General features: G+C 42.2%; 1 protein-coding gene across 1 annotated transcript in view; it reads right to left on the bottom strand.

Annotated features, from left to right (window-relative positions):
- The window catches only part of LOC120538322 (neuronal growth regulator 1-like), a 238,603-nt gene that overhangs the window by 66,394 nt on the left and 151,312 nt on the right, over positions 1 to 20,897 (bottom strand). The window contains exon 3 of the mRNA XM_039767784.1: positions 19,965 to 20,096. Within this exon, the coding sequence (XP_039623718.1) occupies positions 19,965 to 20,096 (132 nt within the window). The remainder of the gene's footprint in view (positions 1 to 19,964; positions 20,097 to 20,897) is intronic.

Below are 20,897 nucleotides of genomic sequence, written 5' to 3'. Positions count from 1 at the left end.
ACCTACGTAGACACTTAGCAAACTCTGATTTTGATGCAAATGATCTTGAAATCGAAAACGAAAGACAGGTACCTCCATCAACCGATTGTAGTGCTGAACACGCTTGTGTAGCTGACGCGTCTAAGGCAACGTTCGCCTGGGTGAACTACACAGACATAGGTACTGTATGTGGGAGGAAAGCTGGCAACTGGACTTCATCAGAAGATACGACATGCTAGTGGACACTACGGATTGCCAGCCACTCGATAACTTCAAGCTGCTGTTTTCCAGAAAGTACCTTTCAGCATATGAGTGATGAGACAAAAAGGAATGAAATAAGAATGTGAATTTACATTCTGCATGGGCTCATGGAATATAAAACATAAGTATTTTATGTTGATTTATGTGTGAAACCATTGCTTTGTGCTTCTTTCGAAAAATATTCAGCCCTGGGATAAAAGGAAAAAAATAATAATTAGCCCTATAAGAGTTAATGCCTCTTCTACTCTTCCTACAGAAATTCAGAGGAAAAGACCACCTAAGTCAGTCACTTCCACCTGCTCCTGACCTCACTTCCGGCCCCCACTGATGACATCACTACTGGCAGGCCACTTCCTTCCTGCAAACACTCCCTTCTTGTTTCTAAACTTGTTTATGCCTGCAGTTTTCCCTTTCAGTCAGCCCAGGCTTTTAGAACTTAATACCAGTCTCAATAGACCACTCATCTTTGTGCATAATATACCGGGTGACTTGTCCTGTACTTTATTACACTTTACAAGGAATATCAAAAATAGATAGGATATAGATATTGGAAAGTAAAATGTCATTGGATCAAAACTGAGGTATATCATTTATTATAAAGTACAACATATATGTGCAGGGTATATATTAAAAGAAGGAGCTTGTGAAAAATTAAAACTAAAAGTATACTCAGAAAAATGAGTTCCGCATTCACCTCAAAGTGGTTGGTAACACAATATCACACTTTCATGGATGAATGCAGTCCTTAGCTCTGTGAGCATACTGCACCATAAAATTGGGCAGGACGACGGCGAGGGTCTGTATTTCTCAGCCCGCTGAGTCATGCTTAAGATTCACCCAGCAGGAACTGTAATCAGTTGCAGAGAAGAGTATATTTGGGCTCATCACACTCAGCATGCAGCTGCCACAGCCTTCCCCTCGCTTGCTGTAAGCAGCATCTCAAAATGGACTGAAGGGTACAGAAGAGGAGCTTGTAAGGTAACACGGAGAGGTGAACCTGGGGGGAATTTTAATCAATCACAGTCTACAAACAAACCCCAGTCACACTTTATTTTACACTCCTTTAATTCCTGCGTGCCTGCAGTGCAATTACTCTGAAACAACCTTTGAAAAATCTGCAAGTCACCTGAATTACACAGGCATAAAATACAGTGCTACCGATAGGACCTTTCTATAATGCAGTGGTTCCCAACCTTTCCTAGGCACTGCACCCTTGGAAAATGTTTCATTTATGTTCACTCACCCTACAAAAGTAATATCACAATTAAAGATGAAGAAATCTGATTTTTGAACCACAAATTGAACCACATACAGTACAGCAAGTGAACAAATTGAACTCAAAAAATAAGCTTTTAACTCAGGTCAGGTCAGGTTGGGGAGCATGCACTGGTACAGCACTTTGCCACACTCACCACACGATGAAACAGCTCTGGATCCTAGTTGTAAACCCCCCCAGGCAGTCCAGTCCCACCCTCCGGAAATTACCATCCATCTGCCACAGCCAGTTGTTATGTGGGTATCCCCTTGGCCTGGTCCAGTCATTCGGCTCCTCAACAATGAGGATTGTGTGAGCCAGATCAGCCTCCGGGAATCATGCCACATCGCTGTAGTGCCGTAATGCTCCCTGATGCTCCCTTACATTCAGGACTCCATGAGCAACACAAAGTCAAACCAACGGTACCCAAGGATTCTCCGAAGAGACACAGTACCAAAGGAGTCCAGTCTTAGTCTCAGGTCACTGGATAGCGTCCATGTCTCGCAACCATATAGCAAGACAGGAAGCACCAGGGCTCTAAAGACTTGGACCTTCATCCTTTTGCAGAGATATCGGGAGCGCCACACACTCCTTTCCAGTGACCTGATGACCCCCCATGCTCTTCCAATCAGTCTACTTATTTCATAGGAAGAGTTAGCTTCATCAAATGAGTCAAACGCTTTATGAAAATCAACAAAGGCTACAAAGAAATATTCGCGTTTGCACTCCATGAGACCCCTCAGTGACTGGATGCAGTGAATAATAGACTTCTTAGGCATAAAAACTAGACTGCTCCAGTTGTTGGTAGGTGAGCAAGTGATCATGGATCCTGTTGATGATGACCCCAGTAATCCAGGTGATCACCCTTCCCTTTCCAGATAGGGATGACAAGTTTTTCAGTCAGCTGGCATGACACCCATCCCAATCCGTCTACTGACTTCACAGGAAATGTCACCAGGGATATGAATGTCACTGCCATTATGAAGGGGATGGGAGAAACCAGAGCCAATGGGGTCAGGCCTGTTGGGGAGCAGAACTGGTGGTGTGCACGGCAGCAGTTGTGTCCCAATTTGAGATTCGGGTAGGCACGTGAAACGTTATATTATACCAAACTTTGTTAATTTAAGGGAGTTACAAATGCAGAATTATTGTCTATTTTGGATGAACTTAGAAGAATTCAAAACCAAGAAGAAACAAGTGCAAAGATGTCGGCCAAGCATTTACTAAAAATGACAGACCCCATTTGTATGCGGTTATTCAATTCTTGATCTACTTTGTCCAGCGTGATGCTGGTGTTCACAAAGTCAGCAACTATGGGGAGCCAACTTAGGTTATGTAAATTTGTAGTAGTGGTAGTAGTAGCATTGGTGTAGGAGATGCCCCATAATCCTCCAAAGGTGTGGAGCTCCTCATCAGATCTACACAAACACAGCCACAAAATGAACATACTGTATATTAATTTTTGACAACAGGAATTTGTGGAAGGCAATCAGCCGAACTTACGCTGCTTTGCCAGCATGTGTAGGTGGTCTGATTGTCTTGTTATCAACCAGGGGAGGCAATCGGGCGGTCGCACCCGCAACCATCCCCAGTGTATAAAAGGAGAGTGAGAAGACACAGAGAGAGGGGGGAAGAAAAGTAAGAAAATGAAGGGATGGAGGCAAACATGCGAGGGAGCGAGCAAGTGAGTGAGAAAGACAACGAGAGCCAGTGCGTGCTGAAAGGAAGCAGATGGACAGGGATGGAGCCCCAGAGAAGAGCGTGTGTGGCCAAACGCTCAGGAGGGCGCTGAGGGGTCGCTCCTGTTGATTGACCAGATAGCAAAAACGACCATCACACTTAGGAGTGTGCTCTCGTCGTGAGGTCTCATTGAGTTTGGCAACAGCAGGAGGACAGGTGGGCGGTGGCAGCGGTGGGTGTGGCGCGTAGCAGAGCAGAACATGGCTCGACAGCTCCCCGTGGAACACCATGGTATTGGCGGAGGCAACCCCGGCCAGGACAAAAGGTTGTCTGCACCTGCTGGTGGACTTCTCCTCAGACTGCAATGTCCGAAAGGGAAAGTCGAGGAGACGTCAGTTATAAAGGGGCACCAGGGCTCTGACTTTTAAGGACAGTTTCTTGACTGTGTTTTTAACTTCGTTCCTATGGATCTTCTATTTAATGGTTTTAACCTCCACTATGAATGCTTTGATTTATTGGATTATTTAATAATTATGGATTTTGCACAGAACTTTGCACACTGTTTTGTAGATTTGTTTTGGTTTTGATGGCTTAAATAAAAACACTAAGCCCATTTGCACCTACCCCTTGCTATGTGTTGTGCGTGCATGTCCTCATCTGCCTGGCTCATCTAGTTGCGTTATTGATGGTGTCGAGTTCAAGAGGCTCTCAAAAGAGAAGTGGGAGCGTGGAGCCAACCCACACTGTCACAAGGCATTGACACAATCCTCTACCTAAGCCCGTCAGGCAGTTCCTTCAGACTCCGTGGGTGGGCTTGGTTTTTGCTCTGATAAACATTGTCAAAATTTGGGCCCTTTTATAGACAGATGTGTGCCTTTCCTAATCACGTACAATCAATCCAACTGACCCAGGGTGGACTCCAGATAAGGTGAGGCTGAGTCGAGCTGCAAGTTTAATAGCAAAGGGTCTGAATACTTGAGTCGATGCGATATTTCAGTGCAACAATTTCTAAATGGCTCTTTTTGCTTTGTCATTCTGGGGTGTTGAGTGTTGCTTGATATGGGAAAAATGAATTGAAATGATTTTAGCACAAGGAGCAAACAAAACAAAATGTTAAAAGAAAAAGAAGGGAAGAGGCCTGAATACTTTCTGAATCCACTGTATGTCTTTGGGGATATGGGAAGAAAAGCAAAATATCCATGCAGACATGGCAAGAACATATGAACTCTAAAGAAGAAAAAAGAACAAACATGCTCACACAAATGGAAATGGCAGGCAGGCCAGTAGCTCCCACTGCACCACTATGCTGCCCCTCAGAGATACAATACGCCTCATTCACTCATTTTCTAAACTCACTTATTCTGATATAGGATTGTGAGAGGGCGGAGCTTATTCAAGCAGCATAGGGCACGGCCCTGCCTGCTAGAGATACAATAGCTTATTGTTACATTCTGCTGCAAACGTGGCAGGTCACACTAGATTAGCATTGCTCTGCGGTAAAACAATGCATGCTTACAAGGTGTTTCATTTTTATCCCAATCGTTTACTGAATATTTAAGAAAGAATTTGAGGTGTATACACTATGAGGACGTGTAAGCTGTTTGCTTTTTCCATTAAATGGCTCACTTTGCTCACCGTCAGTCAAAAAGGGAGGATTTTTTATCGGCAAGTTCTTAATACAGATCGGTGGGTTTTATTAGCAGAATATATTATAGCAATAAGCAGTATTAAGTTTCTTTAAAATCAATATTTGTCTTGTACATAATATGAAATATCCTTTTCCCCCCTCAAATAAACAAGTTTAATTAGAAGGGGCAGATGGAATGGGATTATACAAGCAGCGCTTAACCAGAGAAAGTTGTGCTGACCTGCCGCAGCTCACCTAATGGATGGTCTAATCACTCTCGGATTTTAAACGTACTTAATGCCAGATTCTTAAGGAGCAGGCAGCACTAAAAGCAGTTAAGTCAGCATGACTGGATGAGCTGTTCACTTGATTCCTGCAAGACTGTAATTATACTTGGAAATTATTTGACCTCGCTTTTATAATGACATAAATGCGGAAGGCCTGGAGACATGTAAAATAGTTTTAAATACCAAGAGGCTTTAATACCCTGAAATAAGTTAAGGAATTGTCATGTTGGTTTTCATTTTCTCAGCCATCACCTAACAGTCATTTTGCATCTTTCAACACTGAAAGATGTATAAATCAGTTGGGTTGAAAGTTTATAATATTAGAATTTGTATAATGAGATGGTAAAAGTTAATCTTAGCCCCCTTTGTTATTTTTCATATTTTACTATATCTTAACTTGCTATGGCAGCTCCATGAAACTGGGAAAACCCAAAACCTGGGTCCCCGTCTGTGACGTCTGCTTGCCCTCCCTCTGTACTCCATGTTTCAATGACATAGACTGTAAGGTCTGTGAATGGGGTGAGTCTGTGCCCCCGTGATGATGGGTGCTCTTGATTAAACACTGGGAACTTTGTAGTTCATGACCGACTTGAAAGCAGTAGTGAGTGATAGATGCAGATGAGAACTGTCATGTCACGTCATCGCTTAATGGGCTGGAGCTGAACTCAGCTGGTATATGGGGCAAGGCAGGGACAAATCCTGGAGAGGGCACCATTCTATCGCAGGGCGAACACACACACATCAAACACACACTAGGGCCAATTTAGTGTCGCCAATTGGACAGCGGGAGGAAACCGGAGCACTCAAAGGAAACCCATGCAGACATGGGGAGAACATGATAATAAAAATAATCTTTATATATACATTATAAAATTCAATGTCTGTCTGTAATTTGGTTGAACATTCCAGTTGATTTTGCGACTTCTCTCATTGCGATATGTATCATAATTCACTTGCGGTACTGATTTATTTGCACAAATCAGAGAGAGAGGTTGCGGACCAAGGGGAGATGGCGTGGGACCCTCCTTACTCAAGCGCCAGCCTCGGGTGTATCTTACCTCCACTTAGCTAGCTAATATAAATAAAATGCTTGAACATTCCTGTTGATTTTGCAACTTCTCTCATCTCGCTAGGAATCATAGTTGGCTTGTAGGAGTGATATATTCGCGCTAATCCGAGACAGAGGCTGCGGGCCGAGGGGAGGTGAAAGAGTGACGTCAGGAGTGGGGAGTCGGTCTACCTCTGTGGTTCGGAGCGTACCTTGCCTCCACATAGCTAGCGATACCTTTTTGTTTATTGATTTTTAAAGTTTGTCCTGTTTCACTACTACTCGGGCAGAGCCGCTGGGGACAGCTAGTAATAAATAATTATAATAATAAATGACATTTATATTGAACTTTTCTAAACTACTCAAAATAATATTCATAGACATTGGGAAGCCACTTCAACCACCACTAATGTGCAGCATCTACCAGGATGATGCAACGTCAACCATTTGTGTGCCAGTATGCTCACCACACCTAATGTTAGGTGGTGAAGGGGTGAGAGAGATAGTTAGCCAATTAGAGACCAAGGGTCATAATCACTAGGTCGAGGTGGGCAATTTAGCCTGGACATCAGGTTATACCCTATTCTTTATGAATGATACCCAGTGATCTTTTATGACCACAGAGATTCAGGACCTCGGTTTTACATCTCATCTGAGGGATGATGCCATTTTTACAGCACAGTGTCCCCGTCACTGCACTGGCGCATTGGGATACACATTCAGACCACCCCTGGTGGCCTTACCAACTCCTCTTCCAGCAGCAACCCAAACTTTTTCCAGGATGGTCTCCCATCCAAGTACTGGCTGAGCCCAAACATACTTAGCTTCATGTGGATGATCCGGTCTGAAGTGGATGTGGCATGGCTGCTGGCTACATGAAGACTCAATGCAGGGAGGACCCAAGATACAAACCCTGGCCTCCTTGCTGCGAGACAGCAGGAAAACAAAGTCACTCCCCCAGGCAAGAAAACAAATTCTGTTCATCATTGTAGCAAGCGACAATAAAACATTAATCAAAAATCAGTGAGATGCACTGCTCAAACACATTGAAAAGTTAATGAGACACCAAAAAGGAACGTGCCAAAATGATAATGAAGGACTAATTTCCGTACTCGACTGCACCTTCCAATAGTTATGCAGTGACAACAAAAAGATGAGGTTTTCTTCTTCAGAAACAATTATCACACAAGTGCACACTGGAGGCAGCTAAAAGGACCTAATGAGGGTAATTCCACGCCAGGCCAGCAGGTGGCGGGGTGCGCTAACTCTTTCTCTGTTATCCCTGCAGACCAAACATGGGAAATTCTACCTGATTCCAACCACGATGATGTCACTTCTGTTTTTTTCTGGCCACCATGACATCACTTCTGGTTCTAACCACGATGATGTCACCTCCGAGTCCGGCTGTGAAGACGTCACTTCCAGTTCCCTGCCTTAAAACCCGCTCCACTTCTTATGTTTCCTCAGTTCTATGTTGGACTCAGTCCTGTACACAGCTGTGCTTTTGCAGTCAGGGCTCACGTATACAGGTGGCTGCCCCAAACCTTTTTTTCTGTGTGTGAAGGCTATTTATTTCACACAATATATCAGAAAAGAACAAAAAATCAAATAAGAATCCAGCTCACCATGGCTCCTCACAACGATCACCAACACTATTCCAAATAACTCAGAGGTTTAATGTGAAACACCTTACACTTCCGTCACTATTAACCTAATCATCAGCAAACCTGAATAGCCAAAAGATGACCCCTAATGTCAGCGTGAGTGATTTCAACAGCCTTTGGGTGTTCTTGTCCAATCCCTATCTTCCAATTATAATGCACCTTGCGATGCCAACTGTGCAGTGACTCTTGTTCCGGTAGGAAATCACTAGAACTGCTCTTCTTTCCACTGCTTCTAACGTCTGTCTCAGCTATCCTTCCCACTTTCTCAATGTATGCTGCCAATCCATTCATGCTCCCTACTCCATAGTGACAGAATATCACCAGCTAAAACACTGACGGATTTTCAGATGAGTACAGACCATGAATGTGAGGACAAAGAATGTTTCTAACTTTTTGTGTTATATTCTCAAGATATTGGAAAATCTACCGCAGAGAGGGGATGAAGTCATGTGTGGCTTCTTGCAATTAATCAAGATGGAAAATCGCTTATTGTTTAACATATTTTTCATGTATTAAAAAAAACTGATTCCATAAATGATCAGACATGCCCAAATATCTTTTGTCAGACATGCATGCATGGGAGGCAGCTAAAGGGCTCGAAAGAGGGCAATTCCATGCCGGAAAAGGGGGTGGCAGTGAGCACTGACCCTTTCTCTCTTTCTTCTGCAGACCAACTGTAGGGAATTCTGCCTGGGCCTGATGATGCCACCTCCGGGTAGTACGGATGATGTCACTTCCAGTTCTGGGCCCAATGACATCACTTCCGGTTCTGGGGCTGACGATGTCACTTTTGTTATGGGCCTGATGACGTCACTTCCGGTCCTGGGCCAGACAACATCACTTCCTCTATCCGGCTTTAAAGGCCCCATTTTGCTTGTGGTAAGACAGTCCAATTGTGGACTCAGTTCTGTAAAGAGTAACAATTGTTTTTTTTTTTCTTTTTTAGGCCTAATCTTTAAGTATACAGGTTGGCTATCCCAAACTTATTTTGTGGTGTCCTTCGCATCATTTCACATTTTATGCAGAAAAGATACAGTACCTTTGATAGAGCTTGGTGCACCAGTGGCTTCAAATACCAGTATGCTCTTCTTCTCTGGAATCTATGTTCATGTTTCCTCCTATCTGCCACCTACTTGTTTAGCTCTAAAGTGCTTCGATGTGACCGACTACACCTAAAGTGTACTAAACCACATCGGACTTCCAATACAACTCGGAGTCCTGCCACGTGCAAAGGTTCGCTGACGACACTGCTATCGTGGGCTGCATCAGGAGTGGGCAGGAGGAGGAGTATAGGAAGCTAATCAAGGACTTTGTTAAATGGTGTGACTCAAACCACTTACACCTGAACACCAGCAAAACCAAGGAGCTGGTGGTGGATTTTAGGAGGCCCAGGACCCTCATGGACCCCATGATCATCAGAGATGACTTTGTGCAGAGGGTGCAGACCTATAAATACCTGGAAGTGCAGATGGATGACAAATTGGATTGAACTGCCAATACTGATGCTCTGTGCAAGAGAGGACAGAGCCGACTATACTTCCTTAGAAGTCCAATAAGATGCTGCAGATGTTCTACCAGACGGCTGTGGCGAGCCCCCTCTTCTACGCGGTGGTGTGCTGGGGAGGTAGCATAAAGTAGAGGGACGCCTCACGCCTGGACAAACTGGTGAGGAAGGCAGGCTCTTTTGTAGGCACAGAGCTGGACAGTTTGACATCCGTGGCAGAGCTAAGGGCGCTGAGCAGGCTCCTGTCAATCATGGAGAATCCACTGCATCCACTGAACAGGATCATCTCCAGACAGACGAGCAGGTTCAGTGACAGACTACTGTCACCATCCTGCTCCACTGACAGACTGAGGAGACCCCACACTATGCGACTCTTCAATTCCACCCGTGGGGGTAAACGTTAACATTATACAAAGTTATTGTCTGTTATACCTGCATTGTTATCACGCTTTAATTCAGTATTGTTTATTTTTATTGGTATGCTGCTGGAGTATGTGAATTTCCCCTTGGGATTAATAAAGTATCTGTTTAATCAAGTATCTATCTCTATCTATCTATCTATCTATCTATCTAAAGAGGAGCGTCCCCAGCCAGGGGTGGTTTTTGTCAGCATTGTCTGTCTCCCCATGATTTAGTATTGGTCTGCGTAGTTCAACAAGATAGATGGACCTTAGAGAAATACTGCAAATTGTGCTATTCATGTGTCCACTCAGATTGTTCTACTTTTGGGATATGAGGAACTGGAGCATATCTTGGCAACCCTCCCTGGTGCACCAGTCCTCTGCTGAGCAATTATCCACAATTTTAAGTCACCACTCAACCTAATCCACATCTAGGATTTGGAAGGAAGCTATAGTATCTAGAGAAACATAACACAGTCCATACTGAGAGCACTTGAAGTCAAGCTTTTGGAGGTCTGGCCACCGTGCTCTACTGGTTTGTGACGTTTTCAGGATGTTGTTCTCTCATTGCTCTGATTGGTTTATTTCTCAATGGCCTTACCCTAGATTTGCTTTGAACTTGAGTGCTCCTCTGTCTTCATTAGAATTGGTACCATGCCACCTCATGTGACATCACATTCTGAGATTGGATGGATCATGTGACGCATAGGTGGACTAATTAGGTGACTCATCCCATCAAGCTAGAGTGTTTCTTAGATAAGTAGCAAAATAATACTTACTGATTTTATGATTTTACATTTATAATTATTTTAGATGGATTCGTAGAAATCTGTTTTCCTTTGGACGTTATATATAGTTATGTTGAAAAACAGTCAATGTATTAAAGTATATTTTCAATACAACAAATGTGAAAAAAAAATGGCATGTTCTGAATAATTTATAACAGAGCTCTGTCATATGTCCTCCAATTCAATTCCAAGCAACAACATCATCATTTTAATTGCTTCAACTATTTTGAAATTGAAGGTAAGGTTATAAAAACCCTCAGGTTGGCTATTTTTCAGTTCAGGAGCAGGCTGTCTGGTTTCCCAAACTGCTGAATGAGAATATACTATATCAGGCATAATCAAAAGCTAAACGCCCTAGCAAACATGCACTCTGGAGAACAAGCAAAGCACTGAGAAATAAAAGGAAGCCATCCAAGCGAGAAACAGTCTACTGTCTGCTTATTTCAGACAATGACAATACCTCCATCCAAATGACATTTTAGACATGCATCTCGACTCTGGGATGTCTATGATCACACAAGTCAATGTGCTTACTGCTGTATTTAAACGAAATGCCGGCTAGCAGACCATATCGGGACACTACCTCGGTTTGGGACAGAAAATGGGCAAGCAGTACGAATGTATTCTGCTAGAAATTAATAAGTTCTTACCAAGCTTATAGACAGATTTAATGATTGTCTCTGTATTATTGCAGATTCTTGTTAAATCAAATGTTAAAATATTTGTACGATATTGGTGGAGGCAGTCAGACTGTAGATTCAGCTTCTAGTGACCTTCTGTAACTTTCTCAACCAACTACAGTATCCTGTCACCAATATATACAGTAAAGCTTTACTTGGTCTTGTATCCTGTTTCTATGGTTTCATATTAGACTTTGTGTGCATATATACGTTTGTTTTTTGTTTGTAATTTATATATGTTTTCTAGTTAAGACAAGGGATGTCGAGGCCATTTCTGTTCTTTTTCACCATCACTGTTGTGATGGCTGGCCACGGCCATTTCTCGATCAGGACGGAAGGAAGGACCGGGGTTAGAGAGTACCCACAGGACACTACCTTCCCCGGGATACTAGAGGGCAGCCCTCCTGGGTGGCTGTGGCACCACGGACTCCTACAGGACATGCTGGGAGTTGGAGTTTGGTGCAGCCCTGTTGGGTTCCTTGGGGGCTGCCAGGGGTAGCTGCAGAGCCCTACAGTGGATCTCCACCCCACTTGGAAGTGATTCCAGGTAATGCTGATGAGCCACTCCCAGGAGATGAATAAAAGGAGCTGCCTCACTCGGGGAGCCAGAGTCGGGAGGATGAAAACGAAGCTTGTAAGAGGGGGAGTGGAGGTGGAAGGACTGAGAGCGACCCAAGGAAGAAGGAAATGACTGAGTCTTGGATATTTTGGTGCTTTGTGCACTGTGCTGTGGGAAGGAGAGAAAAAACGCTTCCCCACGTGAATAAACTTGTGCTGTGTGCCAAACACGTGTCTCTACTTGTCTGTTAGGTTAGGGCAGCTGTACGCGCCCCTGGGGTCCACACTGTATATGTTTACAATTGCATTGGGATCAGATAATTATATATATATATATATATATATATATATATATATATATATACCATAACGGCACACTGCACGATAACGTGCAGTGAATACACTTGACTTTCCTTTGCTCAGAGGTTGATGCGCTTGCTGCTTCCTGAGCAGCTCTTCTTTTCTCCACCCTAGCGGCCCGCTTCTTCTTTTCTTTCATTCGGCATCTTTACCTGTTAAAACTGATCAAGTCAGTGTTTGTGTTGCAATTGCCCTAGTTAATTTTCTTTAATTTTTTACTTAAGCTGGCACTTAAGTCTTCAATCTGCCTCAAGAATGATTTACCTGTAAGATATGAAGAGGTAGGGGAAGTGACGGCGAAGGTGGCAGGGATGTGAACGGTGCCTGTATGCATACACAGCATGGCTGCCCTGCTTGCTGCTGCAAAGAATTGATTCTACAATAAAATATAAATAAAAAGAGGAATAACCTTGGAGGCCAATCATCACCCCCCTAAAGCGGATAATAGACGTCACATGGTATATGTGTAGCAAATGTCAGGTCAATCGGTCAAACGGTTTGCGAGCTACAGGTGATTCAAAATCACAAATGAGCAGCCACGATAGTGTATTATATATATATATATATATATATATATATATATATATATATATATATATATATATATATATATATATATATATATAAACGTCTATGTGTGGAAGTGTGTCTGTCTGTTGTCACACATGTGCACTTCGGAGGCAGTCAACAAGTCCTAAGGTGAGTGATCTAATAACGGATGAGGGTTTGTTTAAGGGTACTAATGCCTCTCTCTCTGACCTTATAGAACCAAAGAAGAAAAATAATACAGTAATCCCTCGCTATATCTTCGACTTTTGCAGGCTTCACTCTATCGGATTTTAAATGTAAGCATATCTACTGTAAATATATATCACAGATTTTTCGCTGGTTCGCGGATTTCTGCGGACAATGGGTCTTTTAATTTATGGTACATGCTTCCTCAGTTTGTTTGCTCTGTTGATTTCATACAAGGGACGCTATTGGTGGATGGCTTAGAAGCTACCCAATCAGAGCATGTATTACATATTAACTAAAACTCCTCAATGATGTAAGATATGCATCCCGCGCGGTGCTTCATTGTTTGCTTTTCTTTGTCTCTCTCACTCTCTCTGACGTTCTCTGCTCCTGACGGAGGAGATGTGAGCAGAGGTGCTGTTTGCACAGAAGCTGTTTGCCTAGAGGATACGGACGCTCCTCTATAAAATGCCGCTTTATCGCGGTGCTTCGGCATACTTAAAAGCACGTGTTGATTTTTTGATTGCTTGCTTTTATCTCACTCTCTCTCTCAGACATTCTCTGCTCATGACGCGCACTCCTTTGAAGAGAAGATCTGTTTGCATTCTTTTAATTGTCAGAAAGAACTGTCATCTCTGTCTTGTCATGGAGCACAGTTTAAACTTTTGACTAAAGGGTGTTATTTCATGTCTAGAGGGCTCTAATAATGTTAACAGTGTGGAAGAGTTTATAAGGGCTTAAAATATATAAAAATAAGCATACAAACATATGGTTTCTACTTTCCGGATTTTCATCTGTCGCGGGGGGTTCTGGAACACAACTCCCGCGATCGAGGAGGGATTACTGTACAACTATTCATACAATAAACAATAACTCCGAGACTCAGACATCAACCACTTCCTTATCTGTAATATCAATTCCGGCTCCTGGAGATGACATGACGTTCCGGTCCCCCCTTGATGACGTAACTTCCGGCGCCTGATGATGATGATGTTACTTCTAGTCCCATCTTGACGACGTCACTCCCGGCTCCTGGCGATGACGTCACTTCCGGTCTTACTTTGATGACGTCACTTCCCATTTGATCATTTCCTGCAGCCATTTTGTCTCATGTATAAAAGCCACCATTACACCATCATTGACTGTCGAATGTTTGATTGAATTTCATATACTTTGACCATTTTATTGCAACAAAGCAATATACGCGGCTATTCCCCAACTCTTTAAAGTTGTTTGTCAACGTTATATCACCACACTGTCCAGCCCAGGCTACAGCATGAAGCTAAAAAAAGCGACTCTATCATCAAAGTGAAACTGCCGAGAAAAGAGAAACTTAGCAGCTTAGCTGCTGATACACAAGCGGGGTGAGCACATTGGCAAAACAAAACCTCAAAGGAGAGAGAAACTCACTTAGCTGCTGATAGACAACGAAGGCGAACACATCAGCAAAATGAAACCACCGAAGAAAGAGAACCTTGCTTAGCCGCCAACGCACAACCGATGCAATTGATTGATTGAAGTGCCAGAATCTATGATTTCTAGGAGCCCGGGATTTTTACAACACAGCCTTATACAGTTAGTATATATATATGTGTGTGTGTGTGTGTGTGTGTGTGTGTGTTATATTTCATCCTCTGCCAATATATTCATTTAACGCATATTGAACAATATATTTGTTTTTTTTTCTTCAATTGACTGGGGAACTTAAGTGGAGAGACGTTAAGGAACTAAAGGGTAAATGCAGCTTTGTGTGGCCAGGTTCAGACTTTAGCCAGAGCAGGTAACAAGCTGCCATTGTTGTTACAACATAGCAACCTGACAGACACACAAACACTTGTCATTTTATTAAGATGGATAGTATGATCAATTCTTTAGAGACACAGTAAAGAGAAGGCTAGAATGTTCTTCTAGTATTTACACTATTGGTCCTGGGCAATTTTAAGCTTTTTTTAAACCCAATCAATTCTTTTAATCCACTTACACTTAAAGAGTCATTTGAAGAGATGAGCTAAATGGGCTCACTAATACAGTTTAGCAAATGTTGCCACTGAACCACAAAGAGATACTGAATCAAACAAATACGAGAATCTCCGAGTCAAGACAGTGTGAAATGAACAAGAAAATGACTGCCTGAAAAGCCCAATTGCTTTAAGAAAATGGATAATGCACATAGTGATCTCTGGAAAAAGTAGAAATGTCAGCACCGCTGGACAAAAATATCGGCGTAGACATGAAATATGTAATCTGTGAACATTTACTCCCATAAAATTAAATGTTAGCATTATTCTATTAAAAGTAAATTTGTGTAGATAGAACTTATGTAATTTGTTACACATGCTTAGCCAAAGTCAATCAAAATACAGTAACAGTAATAAATAGCAATCATTTTAAAACATGTGTTGAATAATAGTAATAATAATAATAGTTATAATACAAAATCTAATCTAATTCAGCGTTGGTGGAAGAAAAAAACTGGACATTTATGCCAGCACATTTTAGACGCTCTTATGTGCACACCCACACGGGACAACTTAGAATGCCAACTGACCACACACGCACAATTTTTAGAGGTGGATAGAAGATCAGAGAACAATAAAAAAAAAACCCACACAGACCCAAGGGAAACCGTAAACTGCTCATTTCATTGCCCAGGCCAGGTGTTTAACTTTAGGACAACAAATCTATGAGGCAGCAGCATTAAGTGCTCTGACACCATCCTGTACCTAATAATACCAGCTGAGTTGTATTATTTTATTAGCCCTATCACGAGAAAACAGCAAGTTAAACTTCTGATTGGAATTTAACTTTCCTATTAGATGCCCCAGCCACTCTGGGAGTTTGAAATTTAGGATTTGGCTGTGTCCTAGTCTCGCTGAGCCACACACCTACAGTATATATATATATATATATATATATATATATAGACTCAGCAAAAAAAGAAACATCCCTTTTTCAGGACTGTGTATTTCAACAATAATGTTTTAAAAATCCAAATAACTTTACAGATCTTCATTGTAAAGGGTTTAAACAATGTTTTCCATGCATGTTCAATTAACCATAATCAATTAATTAACATGCACCTGTGGAATGGTCGTTAAGACCTTAACAGCTTACAGAAAGTAGGCATTTAAGGTCACAGTTCTAAAAGCAGGACACTAAAGAGACTTGTCTACCGACTGTGAAAAACACCCAAAGAAAGATGCCCAGGGTCCCTGCTCATCTGCGTGAACGTGCATTAGGCATGCTGCAGGGAGGCATGAGGACTGCTGATGTGGCTAGGGCAATAAATTGCCATGTCCGCACTGTGAGACGCCTAAGACAGCGCTACAGGGAGACAGGAAGGACAGCTGATCATCCTCGCAGTGGAAGACCACGTGTAACAACACCTGCACAGGATCGGTACATCCGAATATCACACCTGCGTGACAGGTACAGGATGGCCACAACAACTGCCCGAGTCACACCAGGAACACACAATCCCTCCATCAGTGCTCAGACTGTCCGCAATAGGCTGAGAGAGGCTGGACTGAGGGCTTGTAGGCCTGTTGTAAGGAAGGTCCTTACCAGACATCACCAGTAACAACACCGCCTATGGGCACAAACCCACCTTCGCTGGACCAGACAGGAGTGGCAAAAAGTGCTCTTCACTGATGAGTCACGGTTTTGTCTCACCAGGGGTGATGGACGGATTTGTGTTTATCGTCGAAGGAATTGAGCACGTCTGGGACCTGTTGGATCGCAGGGTGAGGGCTAGGGCCATTCCCCCAAGAAATGTCCAGGAACTTGCAGGTGCCTTGGTGGAAGAGTGGGGTAACATCTCACAGCAAGAACTGACAAATCTGGTCCAGTCCATGAGGAGGAGATGCACTGCAGTACTTCAAGCAGCTGGTGGCCACACCAGATACTGACTGGTACTTTTGATTTTGAGCCTCCCTTCATTCAGGGACACATTGTGAAACATTTTTAGTTTATGTCTTATGGTGTTGACTCTTTTACTGTTCATACAAATATTTACACATTAAGTTTACTGAAAGTAAAAACAGTTGAAAGTCAGAGGACGTTTTTTTTTTTTGCTGAGTATATATATAAATATATAAAGTGGAAGATCAGCCCAACTACAGACAGACACCAGGACACACAAAGAAGTCCAAACACACTCTTTTATTTTCTTTCTTCAATACAGTCCTTTGCACAGCACACACAGTGCACAACCCACCAGCACTACTGCTCACAATCTTTTCTTCTCTTTTTCTTTCCTTCTTTTTCCCCTCACTTCTCAACTCACAAACTCCATCCTCCACCTCAATGGAGTGAGGAGCCCCTTTTATAATGCACCCGGGTGTGCTCCAGGTGCTAACTGATTACCTCTTCACCAGGAAGTGCTGCAGTCCAGGGCTTAGCCAATGTCCATGCACCCACTGGCGGTGGTCATGGGCCCCCACAGGGTTGATCTTCCAAGCTCTGTTCCCATGGCCCCAACACCCACCAGGACGGCTGCCTTCTCGTGTTCTGGGGGAGGTATTGCTCCTCTCCCGGGCCTTCCATCCTACAGGTGTCCCGACTGGGCATGAGCCCCAGCCCCCTGGCAAACTATATATATATATATATAATGTAACATCTATCTATCTGTATGTATGTCTGTCTGCTTTTGACAAGAGAACTACTTAACGGATTTAGATAATTTTTTATCTATAATTTGCTTGATTTTGTGACTTCTCTCATCGTGCTAAGTATCACAGTTCACTTGTGGTACCGATTTATTTGTGTGAATCTGAGAGAGAGGCTGCAGGCTGAGAGGAACGGGTCAGGCCCTCCTCACTACTGCGCCAGCCTCCACTAGTGATACCTGTTTGTTCAACTGACAATATCATCTACAAATTGTTAAGGAGTAACATTTGACATTTTTGAGAGAGATCAGAGCTACGTGTGTTTTAGAGGGTAGCTGTTGATTTCACAACCACCTAATTTTTCGCTATATCGTCATGCTTTGTGCTTAAATGAGGTAAATTATCAGCACATTTAATATATAATTTCATATTATCACGCTTTCCATGCTCATCTAAGGCATGTGATACCATGCTGGAACAAGAGGGGGCGCTGTCGTTAACATTCTTGTCTACTATTTCCCTCATAGCTTCCAGAAACCACCCCTTGATGGCAACAAAGTCAAGGAATTCCCACCCCTTCCGGTCCATTCAGTATAAAAGAAAGACACACCCGGAAGGTGGCATCTCATTTTGGACCTTACCACCATAGTAAATCCTACGAAAAGAGAGAGAGAGAGAGAGCAAGAGAGAAAGTGCGACACCCAGTCACAGTAATTGTCCCTAGCTAAGAGCACCTATGGATGTGTGCTTTTCGTTGCAGTTGGAAAAAGATGTGGTTTTGTCCGGTTGGCACTCCAAGCTTTTAGCATTTGCCCTGCCTCAACATTTGTCCCTGCTACAATATAAATAATAATGCATGCATTTTGTGATTATATATTTGTGACTCATTCAAAGGACCCCCCCCCTGAAAATTTTTTTTCAGTGCCTGCAACCCTGAATTCTATTGATGAATGAAAAGAATCAAATGACTTAGAACAGAAACAATTGAATCCGTAAATTGAATCTTAATGCCCGTTGCTATTCTCCCACCATCAGAGTGACAGCCTCTAGTTAGGCTCTGACTTTTGCGTGGCTCTTCCATCACGTGACTGAAGTCTAATTTATGTTGCATAGCAACTGACACTAACAGGAGGGGTTGGGCCAAACTGCAGGTAAAAGGAGGGGGAGTGGCAGTACATCTGCCAGTAATCAGCAACACTACATGCAATCAGTGCATTGAATTAAACGCCTCATGTGTGTTAAAGGTGATGAAGACTCCTTTAATTGGTCTACTTGTAAAGTGTGGAACATTACAGCCAGGGAGATCCCCAAAATGATATCTTAGAGAGGTGTGCTCGAAAAACAGGAGATGCAAAGCAATGATAAAATCATCTCCCAAAAATTAACAAAAAGAAAATGTATATGTGGGAATTTCTATCTTATCACACAATGTGCTTATAGAAGGCTGTCAATGCAGGCTGAAATTTGATATTCCTCAGATCATTTTCAAACAATTTACCACTCACATGCAGGTTATTAATTTTCATTTTGGTTCAAGCAGTTTATCAAATGGTGAGAAGTTTCAAAGGAAGTCAATAATATTTATGTTTACTTTTTATTAACGGTGATTTGTGCACATGAGAGATCTGAACGATGTATCCGTGCTGAGATATTAAAAAGGAGTCTAAAAAAAGTGACTCAACTCTCAGTGATTCACTTCTAGCACGCCAAAAAATGTAAAAAGCAATACTCACAGCCTAGCAACGTACAACCCCGAATAATTTTACAGCAATTGGAAGAAAATACATATTACAGAAGGAAAAAAAAAAATTTGGCATAAATTATTTAAATAAAATTTTCAGTTTTTATGAAGCCACCACATTTCATGCAGTGCAAGCAGGAGATGACAAGAGAAAAGCAAATCCCCTTCAGCCCGTCCCTTAGGAAGCCGATGTGCTGTGGTGCAAGCGTCTGTTTTTACTGTTTCTATCCCAAAACACACACACACATTGCAGAAAATGTACTAAATGAAAAGCAAAAGTGCTAAATTATTATGCTTAATTTTGAGTGAGGCTACAACAAATTACATTTGATAGATGCGATTTGTTCGTATAGCCAACATTCCTTACCGTAGTAATATGAAAGACTTTAATTTCACCATATTGCCTAGAGTATTCAGCAATGCATTTAATCATATTTTGAAGAGAAATTAACTTTGACTGCGCTATTTACAGTACATTCTGACTGGTGTTTAAACATTTTTCAGCTTTAATTTACTGGCAGGTATTCTTTAATAGTGTCACCGAAAATATACAGGCACTTGGAGAACTCAAGTTCTTTCTTGGTACCGGGCACTTGGAGAAAATAACTGTATAATTTTAACACGATTTACAAAAGAAGCTCTAAGAAATCATCTTCAGAATAATTCAAAAGGGATGTGTCAAGGAAAAAAAAAAAAGTGACGCCTGAGGCAATTGAAAATACTTGTCATGTGTCAATATTCATCTTCTAATAATAAAAAAAATGGAAGAAAATGTCTTTATATACTTACAGTTTACTGTGACTTTCACTTTCTTGATATCTGAGAATGCCACTTCGTTTTCAGCTCTGCATTCGTATTCTCCAGACTGGTCCCTTGTGATGCTTGTTATTACTAGATATTCTCCAGTTTCAGTTTTCTTGGCTAAATTGAAACATGAAACATAATTATAGTATGCGGTTTTGTTCAAATGTATTATTGAAAAACAATTAAAGTGATACTAAACAAGGTGTGTGATGAATTTAATTCCAAATGCCTTGTATACGTGCACATTCATTACATAACAAATGTTAACCACATAAAATATACAAAACAAAAATGTAACTCTTCGTATGTTGCTATGTGTTGCGTGATGGTGGCACCGATCCTGCATCCGAGTTTCAAACCACAGGCCAAGTTGTTATCTGTGTGTGGTCTGAATGTTTTTGTCACACCTGTGTAGATCTGGCATCCCGAATGGGGTCAAGTATAAGTTGCAACCAGGAATAGAAGGCACACAAGACTGACAGCCCTTCCACCACTGGTGTTACTTCCATTGTCTCTTCTTCCAGTCTGGATCCTCAGGGAATGCAGGTTGGCCACCATGGTAGCTATTACTAAGGAAATGTCCTGATAGGTCAGATCAGCAGTCCTGCCGACTACGCTACTGTAAGACAAGAAGCAGACTCAAAAAAGGTTTGGTGTGCATCTGTGGCCCTGCACAGTATGAATAAATTGAAATTGAAAAAGAAATGATCTTTTCACAAAGATAGGAATAATGTCTTTTCAGATGGGACTCCAATGCAGATCTAACTCAAACATGGCCGACTTTTCGGTCGTATGAGATTCAGGCAGGAAGGAGCAAGTCCAGGAGGGCAGACAATGGAAGTGACGTCAACAGTGGAAGGACTGTTATTCTTCTGTTCTGCAGATAGGGGAAGAGAGAAAGCATTAATACACTTCACC

Source organism: Polypterus senegalus, chromosome 10 (genome assembly GCF_016835505.1).
Source record: "Polypterus senegalus isolate Bchr_013 chromosome 10, ASM1683550v1, whole genome shotgun sequence".
NCBI lineage: Eukaryota > Metazoa > Chordata > Cladistia > Polypteriformes > Polypteridae > Polypterus > Polypterus senegalus.
This window is presented reverse-complemented; position numbering and strand designations above follow the sequence as displayed.